General features: G+C 35.4%; 2 protein-coding genes across 17 annotated transcripts in view; one reads left to right on the forward strand and one right to left on the reverse strand.

Annotated features, from left to right (window-relative positions):
- Window positions 1–19168, reverse strand: part of RUNDC3B (RUN domain containing 3B) — a 256564-nt gene that overhangs the window by 209733 nt on the left and 27663 nt on the right. For all 16 annotated transcript variants that reach the window (XM_058297049.2, XM_058297056.1, XM_058297053.1 and 13 more), the window contains exon 2: window positions 15027–15142. In XM_058297049.2, the coding sequence (XP_058153032.1) occupies window positions 15027–15142 (116 nt within the window). The remainder of the gene's footprint in view (window positions 1–15026; window positions 15143–19168) is intronic.
- ABCB1 (ATP binding cassette subfamily B member 1) overlaps window positions 1–19168 on the forward strand; it is a 290971-nt gene that overhangs the window by 58042 nt on the left and 213761 nt on the right. The window lies entirely within an intron of this gene.

Genomic DNA, 19168 nt, shown 5'->3' on the forward strand with positions numbered 1-19168 from the left:
TTCAACCCGATTTCCTTTCCATAATTTCTAGCTCTTTTTTTTATATTGTCTTTGTATTCATGTATTCATGTATTCATGTAACCTTTACTTCTTCCTATTTTCCTTTTAACTCTTTGATTATATTGGGGACCATTTTATTTTTGCATAATATCCTTTTTATTTAATTAGAGAAATTGTAAGTTTACAGAAAATTCATGAATGAAATACAGGATTCACATAAAACACCCTATTATTAACACCTTGCATTTATGTAGTACATTTTTTACAACTGATTAAAGCACATTTTTATAAAGTACTATTGACTATAGTCCATGGTTTAAGGGAGGGTTCACTGTTTTTGTAGTGAAGTTTCATGAATTTTTGTAAATTTTTATTCTGTGATCATATATACAACCTAACCACATTCAAATATACATTTCAGTGTTGTTAGTTAAGTTCACAATGTTGTGCCACCATCACCATATCCATTAGCAAAACATTTCCATCATTCCAAATTGGAACCATGCACATTTTATGCCTTAACTCCTTTTTCCCTGTCCCCATCTGATGCCAAGGTTACCTATCTTCTAGAGTCTCACTCCATGAGTTTGCTTATTTTCATCATTTCATATCAGTAACATCCTACAATATTTGTCCTTTTGTAACTGGCTTATTTCAATCAATATAATGTCTTCAAGGTTCATTCATGTATCAGTACTTCATTCCTTTCAATGGCTAAATAATATTCCATTGTATGTATGTACCACATTTTGTTTATCCATTCACCAGTATATGGACCCTTGGATTGCTTCCCTCTTTGGCTAATTGTGAGTAATGCCACTATGAACATATATGTGCAAATATCTGAGTCTCTGCTTTCGATTCTTTGGGGGTATATACCTTGAAGTGGGATTGCTGGGTCATATGGTAATTCTGTATTTAGCTTTCTGGGGGATCACCTGTCTTCCACAGCAGCTGCACCATTTTATGTTGCCAACAAAAAATGAATGATTGCTGCCATTTCTCCACATCCGCTCCAGCACTTATAATTTTGTTTTTTAATAGTAGCCATTCTAGTGGGTATAAAATGGTATGTGCTTGAGTTTTGATTTGCATTTCCCTGGTGGCTAGTGATGTTGTTTCATGTGCTTTCTGGATATTTGTATATCTTCTTTGGAGAGATGGTTACTCGGGTCTTTTGCCCATTTTTTAATTGCTTTGTCTTTTTGTTAAGTTGAAGGATTTCTTTATATATTATAAATATTAAACCTTTATTGGATATGTGGTTTTCAAATATTTCCTCCTATTGCATGTGTTTATTTTACTATCATAATAAATAAAGTCCTTTCAAGCATAAAAATTTTACATTTTGATGAGTCTCCATTTATCTATTATTTCTTTTGTTGCTTGTGCTTTAGGTGTAAAGTTTAAAAAACCACTGCACACCACAAGGTCTTGAAGATGCTTCCCTGCATTATCATCAAAGGGTTTAATAGTTCTGGCTCTTATATTTAGATCTTTCATCCATTTTAAGTTGATTTTTATGTAATGTATGAGGTTATATAAACCTCCTTCACTCTTCTCCAAGTAAATGGAGAGTTTAATCTAATTACACTTAAAAGTCATTACTGATAGGGAAGTGAATGTGGCTCAGGCAATCGGGCTCCTGTCTACCATATGGAAAGTCCTGGGTTCGGTTCCCAGGGCCTCTTGGTGAACGCGAGCTGGCCCACATGGAGAACTAGCCCATGTGGAGAGGTGACATAACAAGATGACGCAACAAAAAAGAGACAAAGAGGCAAGACAATGAGAGACACAACAAACCAGGGACTTAAGGTGGCTTAAGAGATTGAGTATCTCTCTCCCACATCGGAAGTCCTGGGATGGGTTCCTGGTGCCTCCTAAAGAGAAGACAAGAAGAGAACACAAGCAGACACAGAGAACAGACGATGAGTACAAGTGGTGGGGGGGGAGGGAGATAAAGAAAATAATTTAAAAATACACAAAGCCACTACTGATAATGCAGGACTTTCTTCACCATTGTTACTCATTCTCTGTTAAGTCTTATACCTTTTTCTGCCCCTCAATTCTTCTGTTAATGCCAATTCTTACATTTATTTGACTTCTTGTTTTGTACCATGCTAAGTGCCTTCTAATTTCTATCTGAATTTATTTTTCATGTATTTTCCTCGTGGTTACTATGGGGTTAAAATTTAACATCCTAAATACATAACAATCATTTAGTCTGATATCAACTTGGCTTCAAGAGCGTATGCATGCACTGCTCTGTATCTCTTTACCACATCTTATTTTGTACATTTTATGTTCAAAGCCATAGATTTATCATTTTCTAAATGTTTTTTTCATCTTAGCACCTGCAGGAAGACATAGAGTTACATATCAAAGAAAACAATAAATACTGGCATTTACAATTATCCAAAGATTACCTTTACCAGAGTTTCTTTCTTTCTTTCTGTATAGTGTCCTTTCCTTTCAGTGTGATGAACTCCCTTTAGCATTGCTTGTAGGAGCAGGTCTAGTGGTAATTAACTCCCTTAGCTTTTATCTGAGAACATCTTAATCGCTCCTTCATTTTTGAAAGAAAGTCTCATCAGATATAAAATTCTCAGTTGACAGATTTCAGTTGTTTAAGTATTTCAAACCACTGTCTTCATGCCTCAAAGGTTTTTGAAGAAAAATCAACATTCAATATAATTGGGACTCCCTTGTACTTAACACAATGGTTTTCCCTTTCACCTCAGAATTCTCTCCTTGTCCTTTGAATTTAATGGCTTGACTAATATATGACAGGGTGTGCTTTTCTTCATATTTATCCTTTTTGGTGTTCACTGGGCTTCTTAAATGTGCATATTCATGTCTTTTGATAAGTTTCAGAAGTTTTCTGTTATTATTTCTTTGAATATTCTTTCTGCCCTTTCTTTCTTCTCCTTCTGGGACTCCCATAATGCATATATTGGTACATTTAATGGGGTCCTTCCTTGAGGTCTGTTAGGCTATTTTCACTTTTTATAACTCTTTTTTCTTTCTGGTCCTCATCATGTGGACTCATTTTAGTCATCGTGTCTTTTAATGTACTAATTACATCTTGAGTTCCATTCGACTCTTGAAACCCTTCCTGAATTTTTCATTTCAGTTATTATGGCCTTCAACTACAGTAATTCTGTTTGGTTCCTTTTTATAATTTCTATCTCTTTACAAAGATTCTCATGTTATTCATTTATTGTTTTCTTGATATCCTTTAGTTTTTCCTCTGTATTTTCCTTCATCTTCTTGAGCATTTTTTTAATCTTTTTTTAAATTTTTTCTTTCTCTCCCCTTCCCTGCCCTCCCCACCCCCCCACCCCCCAGTTGTCTGCACTCTGTGTCCATTCGCTGTGTGTTCTTCTGTGTCTGCTTGTATTCTTGTCAGTGGCACCCGGAATCTGTGCCTCATTTTGTTGCATCATCTTGCTGCGTCCACTCTCCGTGTGTGCGGCACCACTCCTGGGCAGGTTGCACTTTTTTTGTGCTGGGCGGCTCTCCTTATGGGGTGCACTTCTTCCACATGGGGCTCCCCTATGCATGGGACACCTCTGTGTGGCACAGCACTCCTTGCACGCATCAGCACTGCGCATGGACCAGCTCATCACATGGGTCAAGAGGCCCTGGGTTTGAACCTTGGACCTCCCACGTGGTAGGTGAACGCCCTATCCATTGGGCCAAATCCGCTTCCCTTAAATCATTTTTTTAAAGTCTCTATTCAATATGCCTATAGTCTAGTCTTCTTCACTTGTGTTTTCTGGATTTTTATCCTCTTCCCCTCTTCCTTTGGATGGATCATCATTTCCTGCACCTTAGTTTATCTTTTACTCTTTTACTGCATATGGTACATTTTAATATTTAAAATGTTAACTCTAACATTTATTTCCTAAGATGTCTGTTTATTGCTTTTATAACCAGAGATTGCTTTGAGTGCCAGGCATCCTATCAGGAAAGTCCACCCAAGATGAAAGCTAAGTGCAGAATTCTCCCTGTCTTCTCTTGGCCTGTGACTTATCCTGGGCCTCTGCTTCTCAGTTGTTTTGGAGTTTCCTTTTTATAGAAGTTTGAATGCTCCCCCAACCCCCATTTTCCAGGAGACAGATCCTCTCCTTCTATCCCTATTTATAGCAGATAGTCCTTTGCCCCATGCTGTATGCCTCATAATTACAATACTTTCATTGTCATTTCAAGCTGCTTTAACCTAGAGGACAAATTTTGGAGGAGGTGGAGTGATGGAGAAGAATTTCCCAAGTCAGTGTTTCCCAGTCAGAACAAGGCCCAAGATTCACTAAGGGGACATAAACTGGCACCAAACGTCCCTGTGGAGGAGATTAGGAAGGACACCAGGAGCTTCTTTCACAGCTCCCCAAAGCTGCCCTTTCTCAACCCGCCAGCAAATGCAGCTCTTGAACTGTCACTTGAGGCTCTAAGAAAGCTTTAAGTCTCCTCAGCTGCCTTTGTCTGAGGCAGGTTCTAACAATGGCTGAACCTCAGAACGAGGCAGGCCTCAGAATCAGGCCTCCAGTGTGTTACTAATCAAAACCCATGAAGAGTGATCAGTTGTGTCCACCACTGATCTTGGGGGAGCGGATTTCTGTTACGAGAGAAATAGCAAGGGGCTGTACACCACAGAACCTGTTGCAGTAGTGTGGGATAGATATTGGTAACCACTGCAATTTTCCTCCCAGTCTTTCCTATAATTTACTAGCTTCTTCCTCCTGCTCTTCCCTGGATGCTGTACAGTGTTCTACTGGACTCTAGAGTTTCTCACTAGTTGTTTCAGACAGTCCTCCTGTTTAGTCCTTGTGGTGGAAAGACTTAATCCTGGACTTAATCCTGGAGCTTCCTACTCTGCTATCTTCTCATAGTCGCTCTCCTCTAGGACCCTTTTTTTTAAGCCTTGCCTGGTATGTTCTGTTCCAGTTCTCCTTGTTGATGATTTCTAATGTTTTAATCTCCTTATAAAGCCACTGTGCCTTGTTTCTTTGTATGTTGTATAGTATTTTGCTGAAACCTACATTTTGATATTTTAGTATGTTATACCTGGAATTAAGATGCTGAGCCATCTGCTATACTTAGGCTTTTATTCAGCTAGTGTTATAACAGAGATTACCTTAAATGCCAGGATCTAACAAAAAAATTTTTTAAAGGGAAAAGAAAATAATTTTCCCTCTCTTTTCAAATTGGCCTGTGCACTCTTGGCCATGCTAATAAGGAGGTTAGAGAACAGCTTAAGGCAAAAGTGTAGGGTATTCTCCAGTATTTTCTGCACACATTTCTTGTCTTGGGTAAGTACATGTGGCCTAAGGAATTCCTCCATTTATATGGATATAAATGTCTTCATTCACCTAGGAAACAGGAACTAAACTGTTTGTCCCACAGATGTTACTCCTTTACCTCAGTTACCTGCAATTTGACTGTTCTCCTATAGAGTTCTTTAAAAGAGCTCTGTGAACTGCCTCCAGGGGCAGGGCAAGTTGTGGGTCACAAGCTTGTGATACATATCCTGGTTCAGTCCTTCAATCTGACACCAGACAGACCAGAACAGACATACAGGCACCCAGGATGGGCACAAGGGTTACTCTACTCTATTCCCTCTAGTAAAGGAACAGGGGCCCACACTAGGAACCTAGGTTGTCTCCCAAAGATCCAGTTAGGAGACAGAGAAAGCACCAGTAAGGGAATGTGAGAGCCTACCATTTTTAATTGCCTTTTTCTTGATCTGACAATTGCCCTGTTACTGTAACTCCTTAACTGTGTTCTGGTGCTTCAAGAAAGACGTTTCTGCCAGTTCTTGTTTGTTGCTTAAACTTCTGTTTAGGGATGAAGTCCTGTAATGTCTCACTCTGCCATTTTGATCAGGGAGGGTCAAAGGCATTTTCCTTTCCAGCTTTCTCTTTTCTGATATTTTCCCTATACCCCGCAGTTCCAGGTCCTTCCCATTTCCTTTAACCTGAAAAAAAGGGTATGCCTTAGAATATAAACTCCCATGCAATCACACAGTTCTGTACAGCTCAAGCCCTCTTAAGTGAAGTGGTAAGAGAAGAAAAAAGAAAACAGATAGAGAAAAGAGAAAAAACCACTCTTTCTTGCAGGGGCTTCTTTTCCTGATTTGCATCTAGAAAGAGGTTACTGTTGGAGTTTTTGCTTTCCACACCTTCTCTACAATTATGGACTGGGGCTCCTTGTGTTAAAAGTGAGAGATACAGGAAGGAAAAAATATTGCAGGACACTCACTCCTGTAGTGGTTATTCTTCAAAATTTTATTTCTCTCCCAATATGGCTTTTATTGTTTACTTTTCAAAGTATACAGGTGGTTGCTTTTTGCATTCTGTCCAGAGTTTTAGCTGCAATTAGTGGGAGAGTTAGCCTAGCAGTGGACTAGCTACTTGGATAGCATCATAAGTTCAGGTAGCTCAACTTACAATTATAAACATCGTAAGTTCAGTTAGCTTTTTCCATAGCAACAACATGTTAATGGTATAGTATCCTAAAAGGGACATAAGATAAATGAAATCCCATGCTATCTAATGAAGGATAGAGTAGAAAAATAAGTGAAGTTCTTTTTAGGAAATTTGCCAGGGATAAGAAAAGAAAAGGCTAAGTTCAGAATGCAATAATACATAGTAAAGGAGGAAAAAAGTCACCTTTAAGAAAATTTTATTAAGAAATTACTATAAAGGCGCAAATAGAGAAGAAACAAAGGGAAGAACCCAGCTGAACTGGAAAATAAAATGACTACTCAAACAACTGCTTCAAAGTTTAATCAGAGGGAGGAGACATACTCAAGTAAAAAAGCATCTTGATTCTATAGAAAACAAAAAGGTAACTAAAACCCAAAGCTAGAGGATGGGAGTGGGTGGATTTATCTAAAAGAGAATATTATATAATATAATGGTTATGTAGTACTATATTTATGTATCTCTGAGCATATACAATTTTAAATGAAAACCTGAAAATAAATTATACGCAATAGAGACTATTTAAAAGGAATTAATGAATACTTGAAACTTGGAGTCAACTAAGTGACATGATACTATAATTGTTTTATCCCAACAATAACCTTAAACTTTGCTGTTAAGTTTAATTGTTCACTGGATCAACAATTTAGGGAAAAGATAACTTTCAAAAAGAAAAGAAAAAAGAAAATATTTTGAAACTTTAATCAATTAATTGCCAAACTGAGGAAAACATGGAGTTTTAGGAAAACATAACAAAAAGAATCTAGAAATGCTGGGTTAAAAAAATTTTTTTGAGGTACCAAGGCACAAGGATTGAACCCAGAACCTTCTATGTGGGAAGCTGATGCTCAACTACTGAGCCACATTAGCTTCCATGAGTTGTTTTTTAGTTTGTTTTGCTTGTTGTTTGTTTCTTCTGGAGGCACCGGAAACTGAACCCAGGACCTCCCACATGGGAGGTGGGTGCACAACCACTTGAGTCAGATCCACTCCCAAGGGTAAAAATTTTTTAAAAACTTTTATCCAGAGTAAGCACAGGAAAAAAATCACAGAAATCCTCAAAAGCCTAACTGAAGGGGAAAAAACAAACAAAAACAGATAATAAAGGACTCTATAAAAACCACAGAACTGATTGTACCAAATAACATAGCCTCAATAAAGAGAAAGCAAAAATTAACATATGTATATGAATAAATTGAAAAATCCATCCAAATAGTGTAATAGGTTAAAATTTCTCAGTTTTTGATAGATTAAACCTCCAAAAATGTAAATAATATTTGAAAAGCATAACCAACAATTACAGAATGCACAATCTTCTCAAGATGGAATATTTATTAAAATTATAAGCTAAACAAACAAGTTATAAAAATTTCAAAGAATCTGTTACACTGACCAAATTCTCTGACCATAATGTAACCAACTTGAAAGTAAAAAATGAAAATAAAACTTTTAACAAGCTCTTAAACATTAAAAATAAAGTTCTAAATAACATATAAGTTGAAGAAGTAATCATAACAAAAAGTAGAAGTTTCTTAGAAAGGAATTATTAGTGAAAACATCTATCCAAATTTGTAATGTAGCCAAAGCAGTACTTTGAGAAAAGGTTAAAAATAAATCTGTTAAGGAGTGAACATAAACAGAATACAGACAAAAATCACATAATGGAGGAAATAATAATGTCATAAACATATGTATGATTTTTTTAAAAAGCTGTCAGTTAATTATTTGGAAGACTGATAAAAATTGAACAAATCTCTGGAAACCCTGCTCAAGAGTTGATATCATTATTAGGAATACAAAAGGGGACCAACTAGCTGGCATTTTTGTGGAAAATCATACCAGGTCTTCACTAGTAGAATTTTTGTCTACTCTTTAACAGCATCCTGAATTAAATATACTATATCTTTTGGAGAAGAGGGGTATCTGGGGTTATAAAAACATAATCCTAGCTTTTAACAATGTCATAAAAAAGATACAAATAAGTAATTGCCTTAAGTTTTGGTCTTTAGAACTCTTTAGGGAGTCTTACTTTTTTAAAGCTATTCAGCTGAATTTATTTAAGTGAGTCACATTAAAAAGAAAAATAACAACTAACTAGATATAGCAGAGATTAGACAATTAAGAGGATACAGAAGAGAAGAAAAAAGCAATTATAAAATAGAATCTAGAAAAGATTCTATTCTATAATATAGAACCTAAGAAAAAGAACACAAGGAATTAAAGATTTCTTCAAAAAATATAAATAACTCAAGAAGAAAGAAAAACCTGAACAGACTCATAATCACTGAAGAAAGTAAAAGTAGGTTAGTAGTTGAAACATACACATACCACTCGATCTAGAGAGTTTTTCTGGCAATTTCTACTTAATATATGATTCAAAGCTTATACAAACTTCTTCCAAAGAATATAAAAAGATAAAACATCCCCAATTCATTTTGAGGCTCCTATAACTAACACCCCCATATACCAAAACACAAATTCGAAACAGAAAAATCACAGATAAATTTTACCCAAAACTTCTAAAATGTCAGCAAACAAAATCTGGCAATATATGTTAAAACAATACATGAATCTTAACTTAGATTTATCCCAAGAATATACAGATATTTTAATACTATAAAAACATTAACATAATTCTTTACATTAAAAAAAAATAAAGGAGACTTCTGGTTACAGGGCAACATATAAACACACTTTACTCTTGCTGGTATTACTAAAATTCTTGGACATTATATATGTAATAAACATATATTTTGAAGGTGATTTTGAAGGTGAAAGAAAAAAGTCAGACTATCTAGGGACCTCAGAATCCAAGGAGAAACACAGCAATGAGTTCTTTGGGTCTTCTTTTTTGCCTCATATATTCTGGACTATGTGCCAGAGAAATCAGCATCCTGAAACAATAGGCTTTCCTTCTCTTGAATTTTCTATATTATATCTTATGCTAAAGTAAAAATTTACTTTATCTATCTGATGTGGTTCTAAGTGTACATAGAGAAAATATTTAAAACAAGCATATTATAAAAGGGGCAACCACTAAAAGTTCTATATCATAGATAGAATCAAAAATATTACAAATAAAAATGGAATCTATAAAAATGTTCAAGTAACTCACAGGAAGGCTGATCAAAGAAAACAGAGAACCCCAAAGAGAGGGAACAAAGAGAAAAATAAAAAATAAAATTGAAAGTCCATTGTATTTATCCATATTTTTAATACTGTGTTCTCTCTTCCTTTCTGATGTTCCAAGGTTACTTTTTTTACTCTACTTTTTTGCTTAGAGAACTACATTTAGCCATTCTTTAGGGTAGGTCTGCTGGTGCCAACTTCTCTTAGTTTTCCTTCATCTGAAAATGTATTGATTTCTCCTTCATGATGAAAGGAAAATTTTGCTGGATATAAGATTTTGGTTGATAACTCTTTTCTTTCAGGACCTGAAAAATGTTGTGCTACTCCCCTTCTGGCCTCCATGGTTTATGATTAGAAATCTACTGTCATTCAAATTACTTTCCCCCTATAGGTAAGGTACCATTTTTCTCAGGTTGCTTTCAACATTTTCCCTTAGTCTTTATTTCTCAAATTTTAATGATGATGTATCTTGGTGTGGATTTCTTTGGGTTTATCCTGATTGGGGTATGCTTAGTTTCGTGAATCTGTATGTTTATGTCATGTTAAGGGTGGCCTCATCACCACTGGGTGATGGTGAAATACCTGACTCTCCAGTTGACCTCTGACACCACAATAATGGAATGGGAAGAGGCACCTTATTACTGTCAGGTGACAGTGGAAAGCCAGGAAACCCATGTGGTCTCCACTGGTATCATGGGAAGATAGAAGGAAATGGGTTGATTACTGACGAGTGGGGATGAAAATCCCAGCTTTCTATTTGGCCTTCTCTGATACCACTCTTGACAGCAGTATTAGTATACCTCCTTACAGCCTCATAGGGGTGGAATTCCAGGCTCACTACTTAGCCTTTTCTAGCATAGGGGACGGGAGGTAGTGTCACAGGTTTTTTCTGTGGTGTTTGGCTACAGTAGAGTGGTTACTGTCTAAAAATTTTCTGTCTTGCTAGGCTATCCCTTTCCTAATCCTTCAGCTGGAGAGAGCAGGCTCTGGTAAGGAATATTTTTCTGTACCCATTTATGTTTTAAGGTTGCCTGCTTTTCTACCACTCAGTCTGTGACCAGGGAACTTGCCACTGTTTTTTGTTCCTAAGGTCCCAAGGTTCTTAGACAGTTTTCCTTCTCTCTACATTTGAGTCTTCGTTTGCTTATTTTATATATAACATCAAGGGTTTTTAGCCGTATTTAACATGAGAAATAGGAAAAAAGTATATCTACTCCATCTTCCCAGAAGAAGTCTTACATTTTTTATTATCTACCTTATCCACCTCTAAAGAGGATGACACTGGAAATAATACTGCATTTATCCCTACCAAACTCCAGCATGAGCAAATGATTTAGAGTACTTAAGCATAGATAAGAAATTGTTCAATTTGAAAAAAGCATTCAGATTTTAATTCGCCTCAGTCTCAATGTGAACCAAAAGTGGGATTAGGAATAAAAAAAATAAGTGTAATTATATCATGACTAATTCAGGGTTCATTCTATCTGAAGCACTTTATTTAGTTCTGAGAACCAGATTTTAAGATCGATATTAACAAACCAGAGATAAATCAGAAGAATAATTAAAACTGTAGTGGTTCCAGAAGATTGAAGAAACTAGGGATACTTTCTCTTTGAGAGAGAAAAAGGGGAATTGAGAAGAAAATGATATATAATACCAGCCTTCTAATATTTATTAGGCTTACATTTGAAAAAAGTGGCAAAATAGGATCAAAGCATAATCTACCAGTTGTTCCATACATGTAAGAATTTTCTAACAATCTGAATGTACAAAATGGGATGTGCACCACTTTGTACTCTCCTAAGTTCCCAGATATCAGAAGTGTTAAAACAAAGACTATATATCCATCTGCTAGATAAATTATTGAGTTGACTGCTTCAGTAGGAGGGAGACTGACTAGGGTAGTAATTTTCTATCTGTGATCCTTGATGTTACCTGTAGTAGTCCCATAGAGTTGCAAAGTAGGGGTAACTGCTGCTGAGCAGGCAAAATACCTGACTTCCTTCCCTGCCTTGGCTTTGACAGAGATGTTAAGCCAAGTTTCTATAAGTGGCTTTCATTATGGAATGCATGGGTGTGGCAAGGAGGATTATGCTTAAAAGTACAGCTTAAAAATTACTGAACTGAGGACTTTTTTAACTCATAGTCTAGGATTAATTCCTAGTTCACAACTACATTCTATAAGATTATTGCTCATTTGAGGGATTACTGCAAACAAGACTAAAGTATGTGATTTTAAAAGCCTCCTCTTCTGAAATAATGGCATTTTCATAATGAATCAAGTAGATAACCGTCTCAGCTCTCAACTTTACCTGTTTTAGCACAGCCTGTATTGTGTCAAGGGGGGATACTATCTTTCTCTGGAAAAATTAAAATCTAAAGCAAATGACCTTTTACTTTAAAAATCAGAAGTAGCTGGAGAAAAGTAAATTTTATAAGCCCATGAAGTTATGTTTGTAATATGTACCTCTATAAGAGAAGTTGGAAAAATCAGTTGTCATATAACGAAGTTTTAACTGAGCACTGCGTACTATAACAACAATTAGACAACGTCTCCAAAAGTAAAAGAATTTTCAGAAGCTGATGTGGCTCAAGTGGTTGAACCCCTGCTTCCCTCATGGGAGGTCCTGGGTTTGGTCCCCAGCGCCTTCCAAAAACAAAAACAAACAACGAGCAAACACATGGGAAAAAAAAACAAGCCAACTCAGGGGAGCTGATGTAGCTCAGTGGTTGAACGGTGGCTGCCCACATATGAAGTCCTGGGTTCAACCCTCAGTTGAAGTACCTCAAAAAAAAAAAAAAAAAAAAAAAAAAGAAATTCCTTATATATAAGAATGCCAAAAAATGGGGAATAATAAACGAAAGTCCTTCATGCTAAGGTGATGGAGGTGCAGTTAATGTTGGGGTTTAAGATATATTTAGCGGATTTGAATCTCTGGACTGACAATGTGATAGCCAGGTCCTGAGCCTCAACAGACTCCAGCACATACAATAAGATTTATTGGACTTATCACACTCAGCTAAGATGGAGTTGAAGAAGGACAACCACCACACCATGGAGCCTAGAGTGATTACAACTGAAAGTGGGAGGATTGCATCCAACATCCATGTGGAATCTGAGCCTCCTCTTGACATAGAGGTGCAATGGACACAACCAATCCAATGTCCACATAGAAGAGGTGGCATTGGATTGGGAAAAGTGGACATGGTGGCTGATGGGTATGGGGAAAGGCAGGAAGAGATGAGAGGTGGAGGCGTCTTTGGGACATGGAGCTGCCCTGGATGGTGCTTCAGAGGCAATCACCAGACATTGTAAATCCTCACAGGGCCCACTGGATGGAATGGAGGAGAGTATGGGCCATGATGTGGACCATTGACTATGAGGTGCAGAGGTGACCAAAGATGTACTTACCAAATCCAATGGATGTGTCATGATGATGGGAACGAGTGTTGCTGGGGGGGGGGGGGGGGAGAGGTGGGGTGGGGGGGTGGGGTTGAATGGGACCTCACATATATATTTTTAATGTAATATTATTACAAAATCAATAAAAAAAAAAAAAAAGAAAAACTAAACAAAACAAAAAAATAAAATAAAATAAACGAAAGTCCTTAGATACTTGGTTCTTTAAAATACCTCTTCTCAAAGTTATAATTAAATGACTCATATTTATACTAATAATGGTGACCACAATAGTGAATTTATGGAAAATTTTTTAAAGCAAGTTTTTAATTATTGCTCTTACCTATCTTAAAAAAATTAACACAGTTCTTACTGTATCTGTCTTTTTTACTTATTGTCATACTAGTGGAATTCTTATCTATAAATCAACTAGGAATGTTAATTTGATTACACTACTTCATTGGCTTCTTAAAAATAACATTCATAGACTGGATTGCTTAGAAGTAACTCTGAAGGTCTATGCTTTATATTTTGTTGAGGTTTGACTTAGACAATGGCAAAATAGTACTTACACCAGATGAGTCCACTTACATGGTGAGTGATTCTACCAACTCATGCGGCATGGACATCTCAACATGGCCTGATTCTATGCATAGCTGTTTATATGTATGTTCTGAGAAAACCACATATATGGTATATCATAAGTCGTGTATTGAGTCAAAGGAATTGAGGTCTTCAGAAAAAATGCTTATGAACATTAATCTACATCAAGGACCTAGTATAGTCCATGCATTTTTTTAGTCAGGTATTATTTACAGAATTAAAAATTATGATCACCACACAATACAGTAATCCTGACAATATCTTGAAAAACTTCCATATTTTTTTCTTATAAAAATTAACATATTAAGTGCAGAAAATTAGAAATTATAGAACAGCAAATTGCATAAAACTTGTATTGCCCATAACTCTTTTAAAATGATAAATTTAAAAAGAAAAATCAGTCAGCAATTTTATGAACCTCATTTTAAATTGCAAAGAACTGACAGAAATCAAATTTTTCTTCCATGTAATTAAATTCAATCTTTCATAATGGGCCCAGAGAAGTGCTCAACTGATTTTAAACATTTAGAGTAGAACTTGGATACTTTCAGCATATAAAAGTATAGAATAGAATGAACCTTCAGCTTGAATGGGAGCATCTCAAAAGTTATATTATCAAAGCAGATTACTGCTTAGCAACTATAATCTTGTTGTAAAGATAATAAAAATTTAAGTGACAAACAGTTCATGGTCAAGTTTCCTTTAAGAAGACTAGATAATGGAATTACTGTGATAAAGTTATTATTTATTGTCATTGATAAAGTTATTATTTATTGTCATTAATATTTATACTATATAATGCATTTTTATCAACCACATATTTACAGATGTATACATATATAATTTTTTAAAGTTACACTTCAAGGAGAACATAACTTCCATCTTCCACTTTAAATGCCTCATTTTAAGAGATATATATTTCTGGTATAATATAATTGATTTATTTTAAGAAAGCCAAAGTACCTACTTCACACTCCTTTTTACCTACTTACTGCTAAAATATTTTCAAAGATTCTGTAGTTTAGAGAAGTAGAAGCTAACCAAAAAAACAATGCCTGGAAAGCTTATTTGTAGGTTGATTAAAATACCATCCAGTGATCTTTGTGGGATAGGTTACTATTTAATTTAAGTCTTTATTTAGTTGCTTAATGGGAAATGACTTTGCTCCTAGTATGTTGCAATTTATACACTCAACATTTTTAATCCAGTAGGGAAACAGGAGAAATCCAAGAATAGTGATAATTTTCTAGGGATTTTAGACCAAAAGATCAGACATTCTGAAGTCGGCTTTATGTTCCTAAGATGCTGTGTTGCCCCTTTCTAAATCACAACAAGCTATATGCTTTCTAAAATTCCAAGCTTATGACAAAGAGAACTGCTGAGAGAATAAATAAAACATAAATACTGTTTACCTTTCAGCCGGTGACTTAGAATCTGTTCCAAAATAGCTGCAAAATTGTTAAATTCAGGAGAAGAATCATCAATTGTCTCAAAGCAGGACCGATCAATCAGGGTCTTCACAGAGAACCTAGGACAAAAGAGATTATTGTTGCTTTTAGGCAGGGTTGATTTATTCATCTAAGTAGGCAAAATGAGAAGAAAGCAATATTGGGACGTATTAGAGAAATATTTTATAGAATAAAATTATTTTTATTAAAATTCATTATATAAATAGAATATTTTACACAAATTTTCACAGAATTATCTGGCTTTCAGTATCTCTTTACCAAATTAAGACTTAGGAATAGCTCATTGTCCTCAGAGCCATGAAAAATAAGAATCAAAATACGACTTAAATTATTAACTCCAAAATACTCAAAAGCCATAACACTACTTTAAGAAATTTGAGCTTCAGTCACAAATGATTTTTAAAAATTTTGTAAAACAAAGAATGAAATAGGATGTGAGCATTCATGAAGTGTATATAGAAGTTTTAATGAGCTATATATAGGAAAACTTGCAAATCTAAAGTATGCTATATTTTTCCTTCTATTAGAATGTCCATCTCTATTTTTGCTTTCAAAACAACAATGCATTTTGCAAGACTCAGCTTAAATGCCATTTCCTCAATGAAGAATTATCCTGCTGCTCCAAGGAGAACTACTTTCTTCCTTGTGGCATATTCCTGGCACAAATTATCTTTTTGTTGGTATCTCTCTTAATAAACAGTTAAAATTTATCTTACTCTTATTTGTGTTTTCTACCTCAATCTTACTAAAATATTAACTCCTTCAGGGTAGAAACATGTCTTCTGTATGTTTGTATCTTCCTCAGTACACAGGACAAATGCCTGGAACACTATACTCAATAAACATTTATTTGTAAGCTCTATTTTGAAAGAATGTTAAATAATTTCAACAAATTATGCTGGGAAAACTGGATATCCACTTGCAAAAGAATGAGGGTGACCCAAAACCTCACATCATATACAAAAATTAACTCAAAATGGATCTGCTGCTATGAACATCAGTATGCAAATACTTGTTCATATCACTGCTTTGAGTTCTTCTGAATATATCCCTAGTAGCAGCATTGCCAGATCATATGACAGAATTATATTTAGCTTCCTGAGGAACTGCCAAACTGTCTTCCACAGAGACTGCACCATTCTACATTCCACCAACAGTGAAGGAGTGTTTCTATTTCTCCATATCCTCTCCAGCACTTGTAGTTTTCTGTTTGTTTTTTGTTTGTTTGTTATAAATAATGGCCAATCTATAAGGAGTGAAATGGTACCTCACTGTAGTTTTTGATCTACATTTCCTTAACAGCTAGTGTTGCTGAACATCTTTTCATGTGTTTTTTGTCCATTTCCTCTTTGGAAACATAACTATTCAGGTCTTTGCCCATTTTTTGAATTGGGTTGTCTTTTTATCGTTGAATTATAAGACCACTTTATATAACATGGAAATCAAACCATTATTGGGTATGTGGTTTCCAAATATTTTCTCCCACTGAACAGGCTGCCTTTCACCTTCTTGACAAAGTCACTTGAAGCATAAAAGTTTAATTTTGAGGAGGTCCCATTTATCTATTTTATTCTGTCACTGTTCGTGCTTTGGGTGTAAGGGTTAAGAAACCACACCTAACACAAGATCTTGAAGATATCTCTCCACGTTTTCTTCTAGGAATTTTATGGTTCTAGCTTTTACATTTAGGTCTTTTACCCATTTTGAGCTAATTTTTGTATAAGATGTGAAATAGGGATCCTTGTTCCTTCTTTTGGATATGGAGATCCAGTTCTCCCAGCACCAGTTGTTGAACAGACGTTTCCGACCCAGCTGGGTGGGTTTGAAAGCCTTCTCAAAAATCACTTGGCCATAGATGGAAGGGTCTATTTCTGAACTCTCAATTCCATTCCATTAGTCAATATGTCTATATTTATGCCAATATCATGCTGTTTTTACCACTGTAGCTAAGTAACATAATTTAAAGTCAGGAAGTGAGAGTCTTCCAACTTCATTCTTCCTTTTTCAGACATTTTGGGCTATTCAGGGCCCCTTACCTTTCAAAATAAATTTGATAATTGGCTTTTCAATTTCTGGGAAAAAAGTCTTTTGGAAGATTTTTGGGGGCTGCAATGAATCTGTAAATCAGTTTGGTTAGAACTCACATCTTAATGATATTTAATCTTCTAATCCACGAACACAAAATGTCCTTTCATGTATTTAGGTCTTCTTTGGTTTCTTTTACCATTGGTTTTGTAGTTTTCTGAATATAGGCCCTTTATGTCCTTGGTTAATTTTATTCCTAAATATTTGAGTCATTTAGTCACTACTGTAAATGAATTTTTTTTTTAACTTCCACCTCAGGTTGCTCATCAGTAATGCATACAAACATTACTGATTTTTGTGTACTGGGTCTTGTGTTCTGCCACTTTGCTAAACTTGTTTATTGGCTCTGGGAGCTCAGTTGTGGATTTTTAGGAATTCTCTAGTAACAGTACCATATCAATAGCAAATAGTAAAAATTTTCCTTCTTCCTTTCTTATTTGGGTGTCTTTTAGTTCTTTTACTCACCTAATTGCCCTAGCTAGACCTTCTAGCACAATATTGAATAACTGTGATGACAGCAAGCATCTTTGTCTTGTAAAACCATGCAATATAATCTTAATAATCAATGGGGGAGTGGGTGTAGCTCAGCGGTTGAGCGCCTACTTCCCATGTACCAGGTCCAGGGTTCAATCCCCAGCCCAGTACCTCCAAATAATAGAATTAAAAAATAATCAACTGAAACAATTTACTGTGACCATTAAAAATTTTTGAAGAAAACATTAAATAATACTCTCTTGCTGTCAGTTAAAACGTATAAGAAAATTTTTAAAAAGTGAAACTATCATTTATTTAGTATACTGTAATTTTAAACGTTAGAAACATTGAGACTTAAAGGGTTTTACTTCCTTGTAAAAATCATACACTACTAGGGAAACAGAACTGAACATATATATGCATGTGTGTGCATGTGTAAATACATATGTTATGTATGTATGTAAGTAAATATTGAGATTTCTTATAGGAATTGATTCAAGCAACCATGGGGATGGCAAGTCCAAATTCTCTGAAGCAGGCTGCAAGCTGGGAATTCCAATGAATGTTTCAAAGAATTCCCCAGGAGAAGCTGACTGGCTGACAGAGACCGAAATTCCTCCTGACTGCTGAAATCATCAGTTCTCCCTTAAAGGACTTCAAATGACTGGATGAGATTTCTCTCATTAATGAAGTCAATCCCTCTGTTGATGGTAGATGTCAACAGCCATAGATGCAATCAATTTACTAAAAATTTAAATCTATGCAATATCCACATAGAAATAACAGGCAGTGCTTGCCTGACTAAGCAACTGGACACCATAATCTAGCCAAGTTAACACATGAACTTAATCATCACAGTCTCCCCTCTCCCCCTTGTCAACTTCACACCCAATACATCTCCTTAAAGTTTACTTATTCACTAAATAAAAATAGTAAGTCATACTTTTGCCTAACATAATTTAACCATACTGCACATAACGAGAAACATACTCTTTCTCTAGAAGATGATGGAAGTCCTTGGGAAATATTCATTCTTAAACTTGATCTCCTATAACTTAAATATTATGGCATAAAATTAATTCAGCTTATATTATATAATAAGGGGGATAAGCTAGGGAATAAAACAAAGATATTTGCTTTAAGTACATATACAAATATATTCAAAACAAGGAAGATACACACAACCACTATAGTCCTCGTTTCTGCAACTGGTTATGTGTACAGGGCTCATTTTTATAACTACCTTCTTCCACTACCCAGTCCATATTTCCTTTACTCACAGCAAGCACAAGAGCTAGTCTTGACTCTTTGCCTAATGGGATGGCCCAATCATTCATTTCTGAAGGGTTTTGTCCATTTAGTCCTACCTGGATTGGCTTGCTACAGTTTCCTATTGACTTTAATCACAGGGCATGGTTGTTTTAAGACACCCTAAGGGATCTCCAGTATTCCAGGAAACTCTTCTGTACAAATTCTTCATTGTATAATAGCAGTCCTATTTCCCCTTGATAATTGGGATAAATAAC

Source organism: Dasypus novemcinctus, chromosome 5 (genome assembly GCF_030445035.2).
Source record: "Dasypus novemcinctus isolate mDasNov1 chromosome 5, mDasNov1.1.hap2, whole genome shotgun sequence".
NCBI classification, from domain to species: domain Eukaryota; kingdom Metazoa; phylum Chordata; class Mammalia; order Cingulata; family Dasypodidae; genus Dasypus; species Dasypus novemcinctus.